This window comes from Zalophus californianus, chromosome 9, assembly GCF_009762305.2.
Source record: "Zalophus californianus isolate mZalCal1 chromosome 9, mZalCal1.pri.v2, whole genome shotgun sequence".
NCBI lineage: Eukaryota > Metazoa > Chordata > Mammalia > Carnivora > Otariidae > Zalophus > Zalophus californianus.
The window spans coordinates 63,103,385-63,122,831 of NC_045603.1; the positions used below are offsets into that span (position 1 = coordinate 63,103,385).

General features: G+C 43.2%; 1 protein-coding gene across 3 annotated transcripts in view; it reads right to left on the reverse strand.

The window, feature by feature from the left end:
- Positions 1 to 18,374, reverse strand: part of DIP2B (disco interacting protein 2 homolog B) — a 215,843-nt gene extending 197,469 nt beyond the window's left edge. For 2 of the 3 annotated variants that reach the window (XM_027592569.2, XM_027592570.2), the window contains exon 1: positions 18,135 to 18,374. In XM_027592569.2, coding sequence (XP_027448370.1) covers positions 18,135 to 18,234 — 100 coding nt within the window. In that variant the 5' untranslated portion in view covers positions 18,235 to 18,374. The remainder of the gene's footprint in view (positions 1 to 18,134) is intronic. The other variant, XM_027592568.1, reaches the window with a different exon arrangement.
- Positions 18,375 to 19,447: the final 1,073 nt, after the last annotated feature.

A 19,447-nucleotide genomic window follows, 5' to 3' on the forward strand; every position in this document is an offset into this window, starting at 1 on the left:
GTTTGCAGTCCCCTGCCCCAACACAATTAAAACAGCGCAAGCAAAGGTCACCACCAATGATCTCCTCTACTTGCAAATCTCAATGGCATTTCTCCGTCCGCTCTTGGTTACGCTCTCCACAGCAACAGGCACTTCCTGCAATTCCCTGTTGCTCTGCTCTTCTCCCTCTTTGGCCATGCATACCTCTCTGACCACTTTTTCTCAGGTTCCTTTTCTTCAGCTTCCCCCTTAAATGGTGGTGCTTCCAGAGCTCTGTATTCAGTCTCTTCTCATTCAGTGTGCTCCCTTTGGACCATCATGCCCATGGCTTCCATGATCAGTGATGACCACTCAGGAATACTGAATGGGTGTTATCTTTAGGACAGGCCCTTCTAAAGAGTTACACGCACATAGCCAACTGCCTGCTTTCGATCTCCGCCTGCATGGCCCAAAGACCTCTCCAATTCAATGATACTGCATTTATCTCTTCCCATTTCTTTGTTCTTCTTCCTCTCTTCCCTGTATTAGGACATCGTGCCATCTTCCTCTCAAGATGCTAAGCCAGAAACCCTAGAGTCAACCTCAGTCCTTCTATCATATCATACATGCCCTCCTCTTCCACACTAGTCCCATCAATTCCGCCTCCTACTTGTCTTTGCAGGTTTTCATTTCCTCTGCCCATGTTAGCATTCCTTAGGGTTCTGGCTGAAATACTCCTCTCTGTTCATGCCAAGCCCTCTTTCCTGGGTGAACTCATCTATTCTCAGGGCTTTAACTATCATCCTATTTTAGATAAAGCTGGAAGCCAAATTTGGGTTCATATACCCAATTCAGATACTCTTCACTAATCACAAGTTCTGTATGGATGGAAGCTTTGGGAGTATAAAATTATAGCAGCACAGTGGCATAAAAGACTTAGAGGCCTTACCAGGTGCCAGGCACTGCTGTAATCATTATATTTTTATATATTAACTGATTTTGTTCTCACATAAATCCTATAAAGTAGACGCTATTATTATCCATATTTTATAGGGAAAGAAACTGAGACAACTGCAACTGACTACAAGGGAAAAAAAAAAGTAGGAAAGAATCCCCACCTCTAACGAATAACTCCTTTTTTGAACAATTGTCAGGAAAAGTTAGGTGATCAAATCAAATTCTGGATTCTGAAAAATTTACTTTTGATAATGATGATCTTCTGTTAGTTAATAATAATCACCTTAGTCATGTTTTCAAGCTGATAATCATGCTAATCACATTTCTTTCAATCTTTACTGAAATAGGATAATCTTAATTAAGATGTTTCCCAAGTCTATTTCTCAACCATGAAGATAAACTAGAAGTTCATGACAATAATAAATGGAATATTTGACATTTTACTGTATTTATGCCATGTGCAAAATTACAATAAATTTAGTATTTGAACAATATCTTGGACATAGATATTCAAATAGGCACCTGAGAGAAAACTGGTAGGACCTAAGATAAAAGTGTTGTGTGTGTACAGTTGGACATACTATGGGTGGCCCATTAATGTCCTTGGAAGTCTAGTTGGCATATACTAGGTTAAACTGACCAAAGGCCTGACCTAGTTCAACAGGCTAAATATTTCACTTCCCTGGTTTTCCAACATTTTTAAAAAAATTTTTCAAAGTTTTTCTTTATTTGAGAGAGAGAAAGACAGAAAGCAGGGGGAAGGACAGAGGGAGAAGCAGATTCCCTGATGAACAGAGAAGCCTGTGGGTGGGGCTTGATCCCAGGACGCTGAGATCATGACCTGAGCTGAAGGCAGACGCTTAACCAACTGAGCTACCCAGGCGCCCTGGCTTTCCAAAATTTTGCAAAAGACATGTGGCCAAGAAAAGATTTTGGAAAACCAGGCATACAAAATATTTATAGTTTTTCCCAACCAGTTAAACCAAAATGAAGGTTGCTGACGATAACTGTTCTACAGAAAAACCCACCCAACTAGCTTACACCCCAGATCAGATCCTGTGGGTAATACATTTGGTTAAGGTAAAAGAAAAAGGGAATCAACTTCGCATGGGCAAAATACAATGAAAGAGAAGAGGTGTATGTCCCCCCATGCAGGGGGCAGAGGCACTCAGGGGTGTGGCTCCACTCTCATCAAGCACTGTACTAGGTGTGGCACTATCTCTTCTGTTAAGTAGCTGCAATAATAAATATCAGCCAAACTGACTGAGCAACGTAGTCAGGTAGGCTGATGAAATGGAAAGTTGTCACACATCATCCAACTATAAAAGTCACATGGAAAATCAGAGGGCACAAATAGGTGAGGGAAACAAAGGAAAAACAAACTTCAGAAACTAACCAATGCCAGGAAACACCCTGAGCCCCTGAGGTCCAGCCCTGACCAGCTCCCACAGGGGCTCCTTTTCCTTCCTGCCAGAGGCCCTGGGGCCAGAGCCCACACTTCTTTACTCTGTAAAGCTGCACCATCTAAGGAATCCTGGTGGAATCTTCTCCTTGTAAAGTCCATCTGTTCCCTGAACAAGTGTCTGCTGAGAGTCTTCTATTCTAGGCTCTGGGCATCCAGCAGGGAAACAGGACAGCAAGGTCTCCGCTCCCACAGAACTAACATTTTACTAGGGGAGAATCAGATAAATAAATACAGGAACAAGATCATATCAAATGGTGGAAAGCATTAATTAAAAAAAATTTTTTTATTAATTAAAAAATTTTAAAACAGAAAAAGAAAGTAATAGAGAAGTATAGGAGAAAAGTGGGAGGAGTTACTCGTTTGAACTTGATCAGGGAAGGCATCTCTGAGAAGGTAACTTTTGAGCTGAGACAGAAAGGAGGCGGAGTTGTTGGCCCAGCACAGAGCATTCCAGGCAGAAGCAAAACAAGAAACAAGGAGGTGGCGACAAGTATGGTGAGTTCAAGGGAGAGGAAAAAAGTCTCGCTGCCCTTGGGATTTTGTTCAAGTGCCATCTTAGGACGAAGTCGTCCCTGACTACCCTGTTTTAAATTGTAACCAGTGATCCAGCCCCAGTAGTATTCTCTATTCCCCTTCACGACTGCTCTCCTTTGAAATTTTTACCATCTGACAAGCAATATATACTACTTACTAATTTCTGTCTATTCCTACAGAATGTAAGCCCCTTAAGGGCAGGGATTTTTGTTATTATAACCACTGCTACATTGCCTGTACCTGTGTAGCACATAGTAGGCCACAATAAATAGCCACTAACTAAATAAAAGGGAAAGGGAACAGAAGGAGGGAGGGAAGAGTGAAAAAAAAGTGTACTAATATGCTTGGGAATGATACCATCCGCAAGATGGTGATACCTTTTAAATAACCAGCTTTGGGGGATGCCTGGGTGGCTCAGTCGTTAAGCGTCTGCCTTCGGCTCAGGTCATGATCCCGGGGTCCTGGGATCGAGCCTCACATCAGGCTCCCTGCTCCACAGGAAGCCTGCTTCTCCCTCTCCTACTCCCCCTGCTTGTGTTCCCTCTTTCTTTATGTCTCTGTCTGTCAAATAAATAAATAAAATCGTTAAAAAAAAATAAAAATAAAAAAATAAATATAAATAAAAAGCTCACTGTAGCTTCTACATGGAAATCATTGAGAGAAGAAAGCAGGGACATTAGGAAGGAGCTAGCAAAGCCAGAGACGAGCAGGTCAGGCAATGATTAGCAATGATCAACGGTGGAGAGAAGCAGATTAAGGATCCTTCTCAAGGTGGTACCAAAAAAACTACGGAGAGACTAGATATGGGGAGTTGGACTGAAGGAAAGAGAGGAATCAAGGACATGTCAGTTTTCAATTTATTGCTTCTCAGCTCCAAATCTACCCTTCATTGCCTGTTCTGTGAAAACTAAGGTGGACCCTTTAAACAATTTTCCTTTGCCTGATACCTCAATGTTAAGCATGGTCTGTAGAGGACACCGGAAAGACACTGCAAGAGGAATGGTCTTTTCTTTCTGGCTCCAGTGTGCTCCTCTTGGCAGCATACCTAGAAGAACATCCAGAAGTTCGGTATTGCTGATGTCCTACGGAGTCCTAGCCAACTTAAGGTCTTTTCGAATTTGAGAATTTGAGAAGGCAAGTGGTCTAATAAGCTCATGAAACTTTCATGTTTTCATAATTATTTTTCCTACATATACAAGGACTTGGGCACTTCATACTGTCCATTCATCTTTATTCAAATGCTGTACCATACTGCTTTGAGCATAGCAATTTTAGACTCTGTTTTAACACATGGTAAAGCAAGGACCACCTCATGATTCTGTTTCTAAATTTTCTTGGCTATTCCAAAACATTTATTCTACTACATGCACACTGAGATTTTATCTAACTCCCCACCACCCAAAGAACTCTCCATTGGAGCTGTAATTGATTTCCATTATGCTTATATATATTTAGACTTCCCATCTGGGAAAATATTTTTCCATTTTTTCAGATCTTGCCTTTACATCCTTAAGATTTTATCATTTTCTTCATATGGATCCTGTGCCTTTCTTTTGATATTTATCCTTAAGTATTTTGTATTTTTTAACACTATTATAATGTCTTTTTCTCCTCACCAAGGCAGTTCACTCCCATACTTCCTTCTGCCAACATCCCAAAGATACCAAAGAATGCTATTACTTCCCACCCATTCCCCTACCACCCTGACCCACAATGTCTGAGTTCTGCTAAAATCTTTTAGACTATTTTATTCAGACAACCAGGTTTTCTGCTGCAATGTCTCTTCTATTTCAAAGATTCTTACTTAGCATTTACATTACACGTTCCTTGTCATTTGCTATACATGCAATTACATATATATTTTATATACATTATATATATATATATATAAAACACATATATTCATACGTTTTAAAGTCCATTATCCACCACTGTTTCCTTTCTTCCTCCTATCTTGGGGTCTCTGTTTTGCAGTATCTGTTTGATTAGAGTATACTGCTCAGATTGGAGTCTGTGGGTGATACAATCTTTGAATCTTCACACACTCACACAGAGCTTTCTTTTCCCTAAAGGGTGAATAATATCTAGACTGCATACAGGATTCTTTGGAGCAGAGACCTCTCCTCTAATCGGTAGATGTTTCTTAGCATCATCATCAAAGTTGCAGAACTGCAAATGACAGCCTATTTTGTTGTTGCTGTTTTAACTTTATCTTTCTACCTAGGAGCTTGTAGGATTTTTTTTTTCTTTATCACTGAATTCAGGAATTTTATCAGAATATGCCTACGTTTATGCCATTTCTCATCAGTCTTGCCTGGGACATGGTGAACCCACTCAAATCTGCAGTGTTTTTCCATTTGCAACCCTTTTTCAGCTCAGGGCATTTTTCTTCTATTACTTATTTCTCCTCCTAAAATTTCATTTTTTAAAAAAAGATTTATTTATGTGAGAGACAGAGAGAGAGAGAGCACATGCATGTGGGGGGAAGGGCAGAGGGAAAAGGAGAAAGAGAGAGAAAAGCAGACTCCCCACTGAGTGTGGAACCTAATGTGGGGCTCTATCTCACGACCCTAAGATCATGACCTGAGCCAAAGCCGAGTTGGAAAGCCCAACTGAGCTCACCCAGGCACCCCATCCTTCTAAAATTTTATCATATGCATTTTAGGTTTCCTGAATGTAATTTCCAAGTCCTTAATCTTCGTGAGTTCCCACTCTAACTCTTGGTGTTCCTGTTCTAAGCTTTGAAATTGTTATTTTACTTAAACTGAGTTTAAAAAAGAGGGCAGTGGAGATGTGCACAAACTGCCATCTTCCCAGAATCATTTCAAATGAGATTTTTATTTTTTTAAATTTATTTATTTTTTTTTTAAAGATTTTATTTATTTGACAGAGAAAGACACAGCAAGAGAGGAAACACAAGCAGAGGGAGTGGGAGAGGGAGAAGCAGGCTTCCCGCAGAGCAGGGAGCCCAACGCGGAGCTCGATCCCAGGACCCTGGGATCACGACCTGAGCCGAAGGCAGACGCTTAACGACTGAGCCACCCAGGCACCCCTCAAATGGGACTTTTAAATGCTACCTTATCACTCAAGCAGGAAACAAAATGCTTTGGGGCGTCTGGGTGGCTCAGTCAGTTAAGCATCTGCCTTCAGCTCAGGTCATGATCCCAGGGTCCTGGGATCGAGCCCCACATCGGACTCCCTGCTCAGTGGGGAGCCTGCTTCTCCCTCTGCTTGTTGCTCCCCCTGCTTGTGTGCTCTCTCTCTCTGTCAAATACACAAATAAATAAAATCTTTCAAAAAAAGAAAACAAAATGCTTCTATGTGCTTAAAAAACAATTACTTAAATTAATATTTTTAAAATCCAAGCAGCTATTTGTTGAGAAGTTACCAGATTGAAAGCTCCTTGAAAGCAGGGAATCTGCCTTCTACGCATCTCTTACCCTCTCAAAAGATCGTGTAAATAAATGTGTTCAATACACCTTTACTGATATACTGATATATTGAGCTTACAAGTTCCAAAAGGTAGAAGACCTTGCCATTACACTCACAAAGTGTAAAGTCCAACTGAGGAGGCAAAAATAATTGAAACAAATAATAGTGGTCAGTTAAGTGTTAAACTCTGTTACTGAATATGACGGTCTAAAAATAGAAGAGGGGCACCTGAGTGGCTCAGTTGGTTAAGCAACTGCCTTCGGCTCAGGTCATGATCCTGGAGTCCTGGGATCGAGTCCCGCATCGGGCTCCCTGCTCAGCGGGGAGTCCGTTTCTCCCTCTCCCGCTCTCCCCTCTTATGTACTCTCTCTCTCTCATATTCTCTCTCTCAAATAACAAAAATCTTTAAAAAAATAAAAAATAAAAATAAAAATAGAAGAGATTAATATGAATGAAAGCAGTCAGTTGGTTTCATGATCAAGGGAACATCAGCTGGGCCCTGGAATATGGGGAAATTTTAATAGGAGAAAAGGCAGCCCTGACAAAATAATCATTGTAAAGGCAGAAAGATAGGAATGGGCCTGTCAGGAAAAAGAGTGAGGAAACCAGTCTTACTATAATAGAAGAGTCTGTCAGAGACGAGTAAGAAAATAAGAATAGACAGGGAGGATGATGACAGAGTCTAGATTCATTCACTGATTGAATAGGTATTGAAAATACACATGCTGAAGGATGCTGCGTGCTGTCCTCAAGCACCTTTTCAAAGGAGGTAAGAAGAGGTATGTAAATGTTAACTTCCTAAGTTTGAGATCATTTGAAAAAGAGATAAAACGCAGGGGTAACATTAGAGATCAGAGCTTAGAGAACCAACAAATGAGGAAGTTGGTGTTTTTAACAGGAAGTTCATCTTCCGGTACTTCCCTTGGTCCTTGAAGAAAAACAAGCAAAGAACTATGGGAGGAAAATTCAGACTGATGCTTTTTCTATACATTCAATTTAGGAATGAAAGTTTCTCCAAGCCAGAAAGGAAATCCAATAACGTGAGAATGGCAACTCTTTAAAATTTTAAGAAAGGAAAAAACTTTTTGTAACTACATACGGCGACAAAAATTAATACTTATTATGGTGATCATTTTACAGTATATACAAATATCAAAGCCTTATGTCGTACACCTGAAACTAATATAATGCTGTATGTCAATTATACCTCACTAAAGAAAAATTGAAGATAGCCTGTTTGCCTCAGTCACAGATTTACTAAACAAGAAACTATCAGAAGCTTCTACCTAATAATTCCTGCTGGGTTCATTTTTAAAAAGGAGATTCAGGGACGAGACTGATCAACACCGTAACTCATGCATGCCTGACCTGAGTTAAAACCCACAAGTTCCAGACTGATGAATAAAACCTGTACCCCTGAAACAAATAACATTATATGTTAATTTTTTTAAAAATAATAAATAAATAAATATTTGGTAGACTTAAAACAAAACAAAACAAAAGAACTCCCACAAGTTCCAGGCTATGAGTAACTTGAAACAACATAATCCAAAGTTCTTAGAAAGAAACAAACAAACCCTACAGGCACTTTAATTTATCATAAAAGCAACAGCCCTCTAAAAATAAAGAGATATTAGAGCATTATTCCTTCACAAAACAAGAAATAACTCCAAGAAAAAATCAATTAAAGTACATGTCATTTACAAAAATACCTACTTTAACTTATACATTAACTTTAAACTTAAACATTAAATATCCTAAGAAGAAAACACAGCGCTAAAAACTCCTTCTGAACCAGAGTGTAACCACAATCCTCTCTACAGTCCAGAAGCTCAAGTCCAATGCAAACAAGGATCTTTCAAAGACACCAGACCTGTGGATTTTCATTTAGGACTGTCCTGTGAAGCATCCAAAATATTTTCCTCTTGGGTTTCCCCTTTTCAGCTTCTGATCATCCTCACCTCAATTCAAGGAAGAAAAATTAATTTCACATCTATTCTCTGAGAATAGGACAGAACATTCCCATCCTTTTCCCTCCAGGGAGCCCCACCTCAAAAACTCCAAAGACAGAAGGTGTAGTCTAAGAAAAGTGGGGCCCAGTGGTTAGGATGGAGAAGAATTTTGCAGCAACAACTTGAAACATGATTCAGGGTGACAGAGGCAGATGGCAGTGTGGAAACCATGGGGTTTGGAGCCAAGCAGACTTGGATTCCCACCCCAGCACACTGTAGCAATAGACTGCACGTTCTTTAACAAGTCTCTACAAAATGGAAATCACACACTTATCTTCAGCAGCTGTAAGATGAGAAACACATTTCAAAGACCTGTCTGAGGTCCCACAGTAAGCAGCGAACACAGGACTTAACCCAATTCTAAATGACTGTTAAGTCCACTGTTCCGATCCCTTTGCCATTCATTTCAGAATGTAATTGTCACCGGCAGGGAGAAAGGGAAAGATCAGGGTATAGGGCCAGATCTGGCACACACTGCATTCCTCTCCAATTCAGGTGATTTCTGTGGGCCCAGTTCTCTCATCATGATAATAGGAGCTATTTATTCAGCACCTACTTACCGGCCAGTTAGGGCATATGAAGAGCTAAGCACAGGGCCTGCTACGTAATAAGCACTCAATAATTGATAGCTCCTTATACAGAGATCTCAACTTCCTAAGGGCTGGCTTCTTACAGGAAATTGAGTGGAAGAGAAGTAAACCAGGCAGAAAAGGGGGAAGAATGTGCCAGAATGGGCATTTCTCAGAGAAAGGCAACGTGTACAAAGGCATGGAAGTGAAAAAGCACAGTAGTGCAAGTAGCTAGGCATGGCTAGAGAGGGGAGAAAATCATGGAAGACGCAGGAAATGAGGCTACAAAGGCAAGCAGGTCTTGCTACGCAAAGGATACTTGCATTTTATCCTGTGGATGGGGTAAGCCAATGAATAATTTTAAACATGGGAGAAGACACGATCAGATCTGTGTTTTAGAATGATCATTCCATCACAGAATAGAGAAGGATAGACTGGAGGGAGAAGGGTCTGGGAAGGGACTGGAGGCAGATGGATAAGTTAGGAGACTACTATAATAATCTCAGCAAGAGGTTGATAAGGGCCTGAACAAAGACCAGGGGCGCCTGGGTGGCTCAGTCAGTTAAGCGTCTGTCTTCAGCTCAGGTCATGATTGATCCTGGGGTCCTGGGATTGAGCCCTGCATCCAGCTCCCTGCCCAGTAGGGAGTGTGTTTCTCCCTCTCCCTCTCCTTTCCCCCAGCTGGTGCTCACTGCTCTAACAAATAAATGGAATCTTAAAAAAAAAAAAAAAAAAAAAGAGCCTGAACTAAGACCAAAACAGCATGGATGGAGGGGAGGAAGAAGAATCAACTGGACTAGTGACTATCAGAAGTTAAGGATGACCCCCAAGTGTTTGACCTGAGTAACTGGACATTCCGAAGTAGGCTTCTGAGGAGTGGGCTGAAATGAGGAGTACGGTGTTGGATTTATTAAGTTACCAGTGTCGGGGAACCAATGGGATGTCTGGGGCAGAGGGCTCAGAAGTTAGGCCTAGGGACACAGACCAGGAAGCCATCTCACAGCCAAGACGGCTAATGCCCTAGGCATGGATAAGATTACTCAGCAAGTTTATGTGAAGTGGGATGCAGGCTAATGACAGCTAGCAGGAACACCTGTATCAGAAGGAAGCCCGAAAAAGAAGCTCAAGAGAGAGCATAAGAAGAAAAAAGCACCAGAAGGAAATGACGCCATAAAAACTAAGGAAGGAGAGGGTTTTATAAAGATAACTATTCACCATATCCAATGCTGCAAGGAAAGATACTGTATCCAGTGGGTATTTTTCAGTCTGAAATTAGAAGTCACTGACAGCCTTGGAGACAGTTGGTTTGGAGGCTTGATAAGCAGAAGCAATGGACCAAGGAGTGAGCAAAGGAAAGAAAGAAAGGAAAGGAAATGTAAACTACACCTTCTAGGATCTGTGAGAGGGAGAGAACGCATGCACACAAGAGCAAGCGGGCTCCAACACAAAACTGTGGGAAGCTGCTTTTTTTAAGTTGGGAGAAATTTCAGCCTATTTATAGGCTGAAGGGAAGGAACCAAGAACCAAGTGTTAACTGAGAGGCTGAAGATGAGAGAGAGACAAAGACAAAAAGACTATGAATGAAGACTATGAATGAATAGATCAGTCAATGGAGTAAGACGTCAAGATCACAGAAGAGAAGGAATGGGCCTGAGAGGGATAAACCGCAGAACAGGCAAGGGGATATTCCTTCCTCTGAGGAAAGGAGGAAAGCGGACAGGGTGGGGCCTGGTTCAGATAAGGCTCAGAGCGCTGCGGAGGTAAGTGGAGGGAGTTCAGCTTTCCTTACAAGCTCATAAGAATGGTTCTTAGCTTTGCTTCATAGTCCTCTTTAAGAAAATGATGAAAGGAATAGATTCTGCTCCCAAAAAAGACACATCAGCACTCACACTCAAAATTCTGCACATGACTTCAGAGTTTCCAGGTCCACTGAAGGCAACTCATGAATCCAAAGAAACTGCCTTTCAGAAGTGATCTTGTTTATAGATGAGCATCCACAGGGAAAGCAAACAACCAATTCATTATAAACACAAAGATATGAAAAGCTCTCACTTAAACCTCTAGAGTATGATCAATCACCAAAAGAGATGGGACTATTTGAGGCGTACAACAGCACTAACTTAGACTCGAGGGATGAGAGATACAGGAGACCATCCCTGCTTTTAGAAAACTTAGAATTTAAAGACAATGAGTGACAAGAGCCCTGGATTTAGCTAGCAATGGCTTTAGAAAAAAGCAGTATCTTTTTTTTTTTTAAAGATTTTATTTATTTGAGAGAGAGAGAATGAGAGAGAGAGAACACAAGAGGGAAGAGGGTCAGAGGGAAAAGCAGACTCCCCGCTGAGCAGGGAGCCCGATGCGGGACTCGATCCCGGGACTCCAGGATCATGACCTGAGCCGAAGGCAGTCGCCTAACCAACTGAGCCACCCAGGCGCCCAAAAGCAGTATCTTTAAAAGACGAAAGATCAATCTAGAGCTCAAGGGAGACAAAAATCGGACCCTTGAGCCTAAAGATAGAGGACCAGACAAGGCTGGTGGTAAACACAGCTCAGAAGAAAAAGAGGACGCAACAGAACTTTTGAAGCAGGAACTGAAAGGATCTGTTCACCAAAGACAAACGGAGGACTAAGAAAAGGAAGAGACAAAAACTATTTGAGGGTTCTAAGCACCCACATGCGCCTTTTCATAACTGGTAGATGCCTGAGTCTCAGAAGCCACGCTTAAATTTCAAAGCCATTTGCCAGAACCTACCGCCTCGGAAATGTACTCACACCAGATGTCTGTACGAAACAAACCAGCTACTCTGCTCTGCTCTAGTCAACTGCCTGCAGTGACCCAACATGTGTTAAACTAAGGGTAGAGGGTGCCGACAGGAGCAACTGATGGTGGAGTGAGGTCTTTCTTTTAAAAAATACGTACACACGGGGCGCCTGGGTGGCTCAGTCGTTCAGCGTCTGCCTTCAGCTCAGGTCATGAGCCCAGGGTCCTGGGATCGAGCCCCACATCGGGCTCCCTGCTCAGTGGAGTCTGCTTCTCCCTCTCCCACTCCCTCTGCTTGTGTTCCCTCTCTCACTGTGTCTCTCTGTGTCAAATAAATAAATAAAATCTTAAAAAAAATTTGCATTAAAAAATACGTTCACAAATTGATCCCATTCATCACTTCATATACAACCATATTCTGCTAAGTAACACGAGACATTAAAAACAGCCAAGTCACCATGCATCCATTCACTATCAGAAACAATAAAGATTACATGCACCAAGCCAATTACTGCATGCCACACACTACAGTCAGCTCGTTTTCAACCTTACAACTCCAATGACATTGTCATTCCTTTAAGGACTGAAGAAGTTAGGGGCGCCTGGGTGGCTCAGTCGTTAAGCGTCTGCCTTCGGCTCGGGTCATGATCCCAGGGTCCGGGTATCGAGCCACACATCGGGCTCCCTGCTCCGCGGGGAGCCTGCTTCTCCCTCTCCCACTCCCCCTGCTTGTGTTCCCTCTCTCACTGTGTTTCTCTCTCTGTCAAATAAATAAATAAAATCTTAAAAAAAAAAAAAAGAACTGAAGAAGTTAAAATGAGGGAGGGTAGACAGTCCGTCCAAGGTCACAGAGCTAAGTGGCAGGCCAGGAATGGGACCCAGGCCCACGAGATGCCAAAACCTGTGCTCAAATGATTACACAACCCTACTTCATACCAAAATCAAATCCCAAGACAGGGACTTCATGTTTCACTTTACATCAAATTGAAGTGAGCAAAGTTCTCCTAAAACAATACAAGAAAGAAATAGTTGGGGAGCTCCTTAAAGAAGTTTAAGTATGAATGACCTCTGTAGGAGCTTACACTGAGGTGTAATGAAAAACAATTTAAATAATTAGAAAATGTACTGGTTGGCAAAAATGACACACACTGTAAATGCTATAAGGTTTGAAGCGAGGGAGCTCACAGTGGTCAGGGTTAGGTTGATTTAAAAAAAGCTAGCACTTGAGCTAACTCTTAAAGAGCAGTGGGACGGCAAGCAGGAGGAGTGCTTCAAAGAACATTCTTGAGAGGGGGGAGAACTGTAGTAATTATGATAAAAATATAGTGTGAGGCCCCTTTTTAGCCAATCATCTGAACTTTCCACCCTGAGGCACTAATCCTTACACAGGCTAGGAAAGAAAGTAGCCACCAGGGGCCAGGCTAAGAGTGAAGGAGTAACGATTTTTTGTTTTTTTTTTTTTAAATTGAGAGAAAGGGAGAGAGTAAGCGGGAGGGAGAGGGAGAGAAAACCTGAAGCAGACTCTGCACTGAGCACAAAGCCCGACGCGGGGCTCGATCCCACAACCGCGAGATCATGACCTGAGCAGAAACCAAGAGTCGGATGCCTCACTGACTGAGCCACCCGGGCGCCCCTTAATGATGTCTTTCATTCAAAAATCCAGTTCAATGCCATGGGGCTGTCAAACGATAATTTTTCAAAATACACATCAGAACAAGGGTGCCCAAACAAGCGCTACCCTTTACAGTAAGCTGAATCATTCTACCAACAAATTCGTCACTGGTCTTCTGAACTACCCTCAAAACCAGTTTACATCATTCTACTTTTTTGACAGTCACAATGCAAATCAGTTTATAATCTCTCTAATTTTTTTCAATCACAACTAGTCTGGACTCCAAAAGAACATCACCAGATTTTCTCTACTTGACCCCAAGTAACCTATAAAATGAAATTCCACCCTCAAATAAAATTTGCCACCCTGAAGATTTTCAAAGGAATGTGCCACAGGCTCTGACCACAATTCCTAAAGATAAGTTCCAACGTAAGATGAGTATGACCCACCAAAAATATATACATGAAAGTTTTAGGGAGAAGATCACTTAGATAATGCCCCATTTTGGTTATTTAAAAATCCACACCCCCGCGGGGCGCCTGGGTGGCTCAGTTGGTTAAGCGACTGCCTTCAGCTCAGGTCATGATCCTGGAGTCCCAGGATCGAGTCCCACATCGGGCTCCCTGCTCGGCAGGGAGTCTGCTTCTCCCTCTGACCCTCTTCCCTCTTGTGCTCTCTCTCTTTCTCTCTCTAATAAATAAATAAAATCTTTAAAAAAATAAAAAATAAAAATAAAAATCCACACCCCTGCTTTCCTTCCTAGCCCTAGCATCAGGTATGACAACTGCTTCGATGTACTTTTCTGATAAATGTATATCCTATGAATTCAAAACCATGTGCTGTACTTGGGGGAAAGTGAACCACTTTCCCACTGTAGATAAAACAGGCGGGACTCGCCAGTTTCCTGGCTCCTTAATTTTACTTGCCCACTTCGGAGACTGTGAAATATGATCTCTGCCCAGCACCTATCCCTTTCCCTCTTCAACTCCCCCACTGCTTCCCCGCTCCTCAAGAGGATTTTCCCTTCACCTCCTGGCAAGGAACCCTCTCTTATCCCTCCACCTTCAAGGTGGGCCCTACCAGCCTTGCAGGGCTGCCAAGATGAATGATGAAAGCGGAGGAAGGGAGGATGTGATTGTGTTTGTTGTGTTTGTGCTCAGAGAAGTGTTCAAACAAGAAAAGGGAGGATCCCTTCCTGTGTTATTTTGTCTTAAATACCTTCCCAGTTGTCATCTTTGAACACTGACAGACTTGAGCTCTTCCGACAAGCCACAGAAGTGTGGGATTTATGTCCTTCTTTCCTTCACGCTCAGGACTGAACTGCACAAGCTCAATCTCACCATCTCTACTAGCCACACAGCCCAATCTTATATTTAGAGTTCTCTGCTGTTTCTTTTCCACAACAACGACAAAGCAGATAGCTTCCTCTTTTCTTAGAAGGCAGCCTCTGGACAAAACTCTACTATGGTCTCCTGTACTGTCTGGTTGGTACTGTCTGTATGTGATTTCCCTTCTAGACTCAGGGCTCCTTGAAAGCTAACACAGCGCCCTGCTCACCTCTGTATCCCCCGCACACAGTAGGCACAAAATAAGTGTCTGTTGAATCAAATAAGTGAATGATAGACTTGAAAGAGACTTCAGAAAGAGAATCAAGGGAACTATTTAGAAGTGTGGCAAACAACTGTCACACAGCATTTCCTTAAGAGTAAAAATCAGAATAACTTGTGCCATAACAAGAAAGATATTTAAATCATTTGATGGTAACAGATGCCAAAATTACATGGCAGCTTAGGATAATGGCATTTAGTAGATGAGCGACTTTAGATAAAATACTTAGCCTCTTCACCTTTCTAAGTTTTCCCTTCTGTTAAAACAAACAAAACAAAACAAAACAAAACGGACAAGAAAAGGTGAGCAATGGTAATATCTTTCTATTCTACCTAATCACAAAGTTGTAGCAAAGCCCAGATGACATAATGTGTAAGATCATTATACAAATATAATGTATTTATTACATGACAGATTTAAACAAGTCTCATCATTAGTGTTACTTAATATGCATGCACTTGAGTAAAACTCGTGAATAAAGTGACAACAGAGTTTCTTGTCAAACATATGACAACACAATAATAATATATGTGGATTATGAAAAAAATAGCCACCACGGGACTACTTGCAGAAACCTCCTACCTATTCAATTCATCTACAGAAGAGCTCCGGATTACATGTAACTTCAACTTTAAGTGATTCTCTTCACAGCTGCAGCCTCTTCTTTCTGGTGCAGAAGCAGGAGCTTTCAGGGCCAAGTCCATGGTGACCTGCCTGAAGCACTAGACACAGCCCTGGGCTCTGCAACGCACTCTGCGGCAAACAGCCCAAGAGGCACAAACCTGCATTTCAGCACAGAGGTGGCTGAGCTATGCCAAAGCCTGCAGCCGAAAATACAGACAAGCACAAAGAAATTTCTTTAACAGTACACAGCTCAGACTATCACTATAATTAGGACCAACTACAGCCTGCATGAAAAAAAAATGAATAAAATCAAGGGTACACCAAAGCCAGCAACCCATGACAAACATAGTTAAAAGTACATTTTTTTGAAAGGAAAAAAAGTACTCTGTCAACAGAGCAGCAGCTGTAGAGAAAATGTACAATAAACAAACAAACAAGCAAAGATCCATTCAAATTATACTACAGACATCACAAGTAACACCACTCTGGAGATCTGGGGGTTAGTGGGTTGTTTTAACTTCACCTGAATTCCTAAAAACGTGTACCTAATTTCTCCAGTCAAGCATTCTCCGTACTTTATTTTTGAGCAAGAGGAAAAAGACAGATGGCCGAGACGCTGACACTGCAGGCCCAAGATTTTTCAACTGTTATTTCTCCCAGTTGTCCGTTGCTAAAAGAGATGAAATACAGGACAACATAGCACAAATCTATAAGAAACGAATTCAAACTAAGTATATTCAACCAAAGCAACCCCGCATGTGAAAGCAAACCATACATTTGTCCTTAACGATGCCGAAGGCTTGACATCCACAGTTTGTAGGAGTTTCTCACCTTTCTAAAGGAGAGAAAGGTGAGCTAATCAGTGTGAGTCCTAGAAAGAGTTCCTCAGAATCATTTCTAGAAACAGAGAAGTAAACAATAATCAGCTGGAAGCCGATATACCAAGAATAAGGAGCTTCCAGGCTTTCCCTCTGTGTAAAAGCAATCAACTCCTATTTTTAATCTCATTCTGACACAAACATCCAGCCAAACCTCTCTCTTGCTGGCTAATCAAATATAGCTGATTTGTTACTATAGAGTAAACTGTTTTAAAAGTCAGATGTGAATGGAAGTCATTACAGATTTAATGACAGTGTTTTAGTATACGAGAAGAATGAGGTTATCTTGAGAGGCAGGACCCACGGTAATACTCTAAATACGTCACAGAAACCAACTCACCCACCACCAGGGATTCTGGGGATGAGCCAAAACATAACTTCCCAACTGATTAATTGAAAAATAATATGTTGGTAATTAGCTGCAAATGGAAACAGCACCTCCCTATACACTGGGAAAACCTAACAGGGTTATTAAAAATAATTATTTCCTTGTATGCCCAACAGGATTTATAACACTCAAATCTACTTCTCGTTTTTCATTGTAAAGGATTAAGGTGGGGGGATGGGAAGAGAATGCCTCCATAAGTAAACAAAAAGTCTGAACTCTCCTGGGAACTTGTCACATTCTTCTCTTCCAATCAACAATATTTAATCCACTTTAAAAATGCTGGCAAAGAGGGCCTTTGGCAAGGAACTCGGTAAAAATATGCAACTCTGGGGACACCGCCACAATACTGACATCAAGCTTGTAGAAAATGCTGCTTTTGTCTCAGAGTCAGCCCCTGATAAAAAACAGGAACTTTATGAAGAACTGATCACAACTGCACAAGAAGCCTGATCACATGCTCACAACAGAGCAACGTTTCTCTCATTGTTGTCCAAGGGACTTCTCTAATAACAGAGGCTTGATTTATTCCATTCTTTTAATTCTCAAATCCAACCCTCCTTGTACCAATCCACTGTCAAAGAGGATGCCGGCCAGGATTTGCATGTAACCGGTAGCTACCCTCCTCTCTTGAAAGACTCCAAAAGGTGATCAGATGCGAAAATTCACCCCGAATACAGGCGCCAGGAAAAAACCCTTATGACAAAGGTGATCTGAAAGCAGCACAGTGTGTGTCTCTCTGGGTTAATGCCACTGCTTCTAATCTCCCTAGGACCCTCAATGGCCCACCCTGCTTCTCCCTCACTCCTCTCACTGGGGAGGCATCTTGTATTGTTAAAAAAGGAGGAAGAAAAAATGCTGCATATTTCCCATGTATCTTTCTCTTTTTCTGAAGGGGGGGAGGGGAGCTGAAACAGGCGTGGGGCCCTCCTCTCGAAAAGGGTAGAGGAGGTCAGGGGAAAGCTGTCAGCCACCCTGCTCGCAGCCTCACCCCTCACCCCCACCGTGCCCAGACGCCCGGGCAGGAGCGCGAGGGCGCAGCTTTGTCTCGGGTTTTGAGGAGCAGGGAGTGCAGAACCTGCCCGGGCCCGGGGAGGGCTTCTCCCCCAAGCAAGCCCCTGCTTAACCCCTTCCCAGAGAACACAATGAACGCCACGGGAAACCCACTTCATGGGGTGCGAGAGCAGGGAAGACGACCCTTCAGAGCACGGGCCAGATTTCCGGCACCCTCCTCCCGTCTCGGCCGCACGGCCAGCAGGGCGCGCGGCGGGGACCTGCTCTCCCTGTCGCCGCGATCCGCAGCGGTGCCCGGGCGCTCGCTCCCCCGCCCGCCTCCTACCCTCCGAGAGCTCCAGCTCCAGCTCCGCCAGCTGCGCCCGCACTTCGGGCGGCAGCGCCGCCACCGCGGCCGGCGCGGGCTCCAGGCCTCGCTCCGCCATCCGGGCTCCGCCAGCCACACTCCGGAAGACAAGAGAGGGGGCCAAAGGAGGGACGGACTGACGCGGGCCCACACCCCGGCTACAGGATCCGGCTCCGGCCGCCGAGCGCCGCCGCCGCCGCCGCCGCCGTCGCCGTCGCCGCCGCCGCCGCCGCCGCCATGAGCGAAAGTCATGTGAGCACGGCGGCCCCGCCCCCGGGCCGTGGACGCACCGCCTCCGCGGCCAAGTCGGCCTGAGGACTCGCGAGCTTACGGCGCCCTCTACTGGGCATCTCCTGAGACGACGAGCCCAACCCCGCCACCCGGAGCTCTCCTAAGCGAAATGAGCTCGAGGTGTTGACGGCGTGGACGCACGTAGCGTGTACCTATTACGAGCTCCCGAGAGCGAGGAGTTTTCACGGGAGTCAAGCCTCCCTTTTTCCACTTCTCTTAGTGTGTTTGCCTTTGTCTTCTCCCCTCCTCCATTTTCCCAGAATTGACATCTATCCATTTATGAGGACCTGAACTCAGGCCACTTTTTTTTGGACCGATTAATGATTTTTTTTAATTTATATTATATCACAGACCACTTCTTTCATGGGGGCTTCCTAGTCGCACTTGCCAGGAGCTCTTTGTTTCTATTTCAGTTCTAGCATTTAAGGCAACAGACGGGGAATGTCCTTCCTCCTCCCTGGAATGCTACTGCTTGCAAGTGGGGAACTTAGTCTTCTTTATCGTTTTATCCTCTTCAATGTCTGATTTAATAGGTGTTCCAAAAATATTAATATTTTAATTCAATATAATGAGGATCCAAACATTTGTGTATTTTTTTTAAGATTTTATTTATTTGACAGAGAGAGACACAGCGAGAGAGGGAACACAAGCAGGGGGAGTGGGAGAGGGAGAAGCAGGCTTCCCACAGAGCGAGGAGCCCAACGCGGGGCTCGATCCCCGGACCGTGGAAACATGACCTGAGCCGAAGGAAGACGTGTAACGACTGAGCCTCCCAGGCGCCCCAACATTTGTGTATTTTTACCAGGAACTACTGGGGCAGAAGCTTTAAATAGTTGTTCATATTCTATCTTTTTTTTTTTTTTTAATGCCAAAGCTCCCCTTCACAATTTGAGGGATTTCAGTGCTTTCACTTCCTTTCTGTGCTGATCCAAAATTGGTCCTTTAAGAGAAAAGGCCTCAACATCTATTCACTAGTAGGAGTTTCTAGACAGTAGTATACC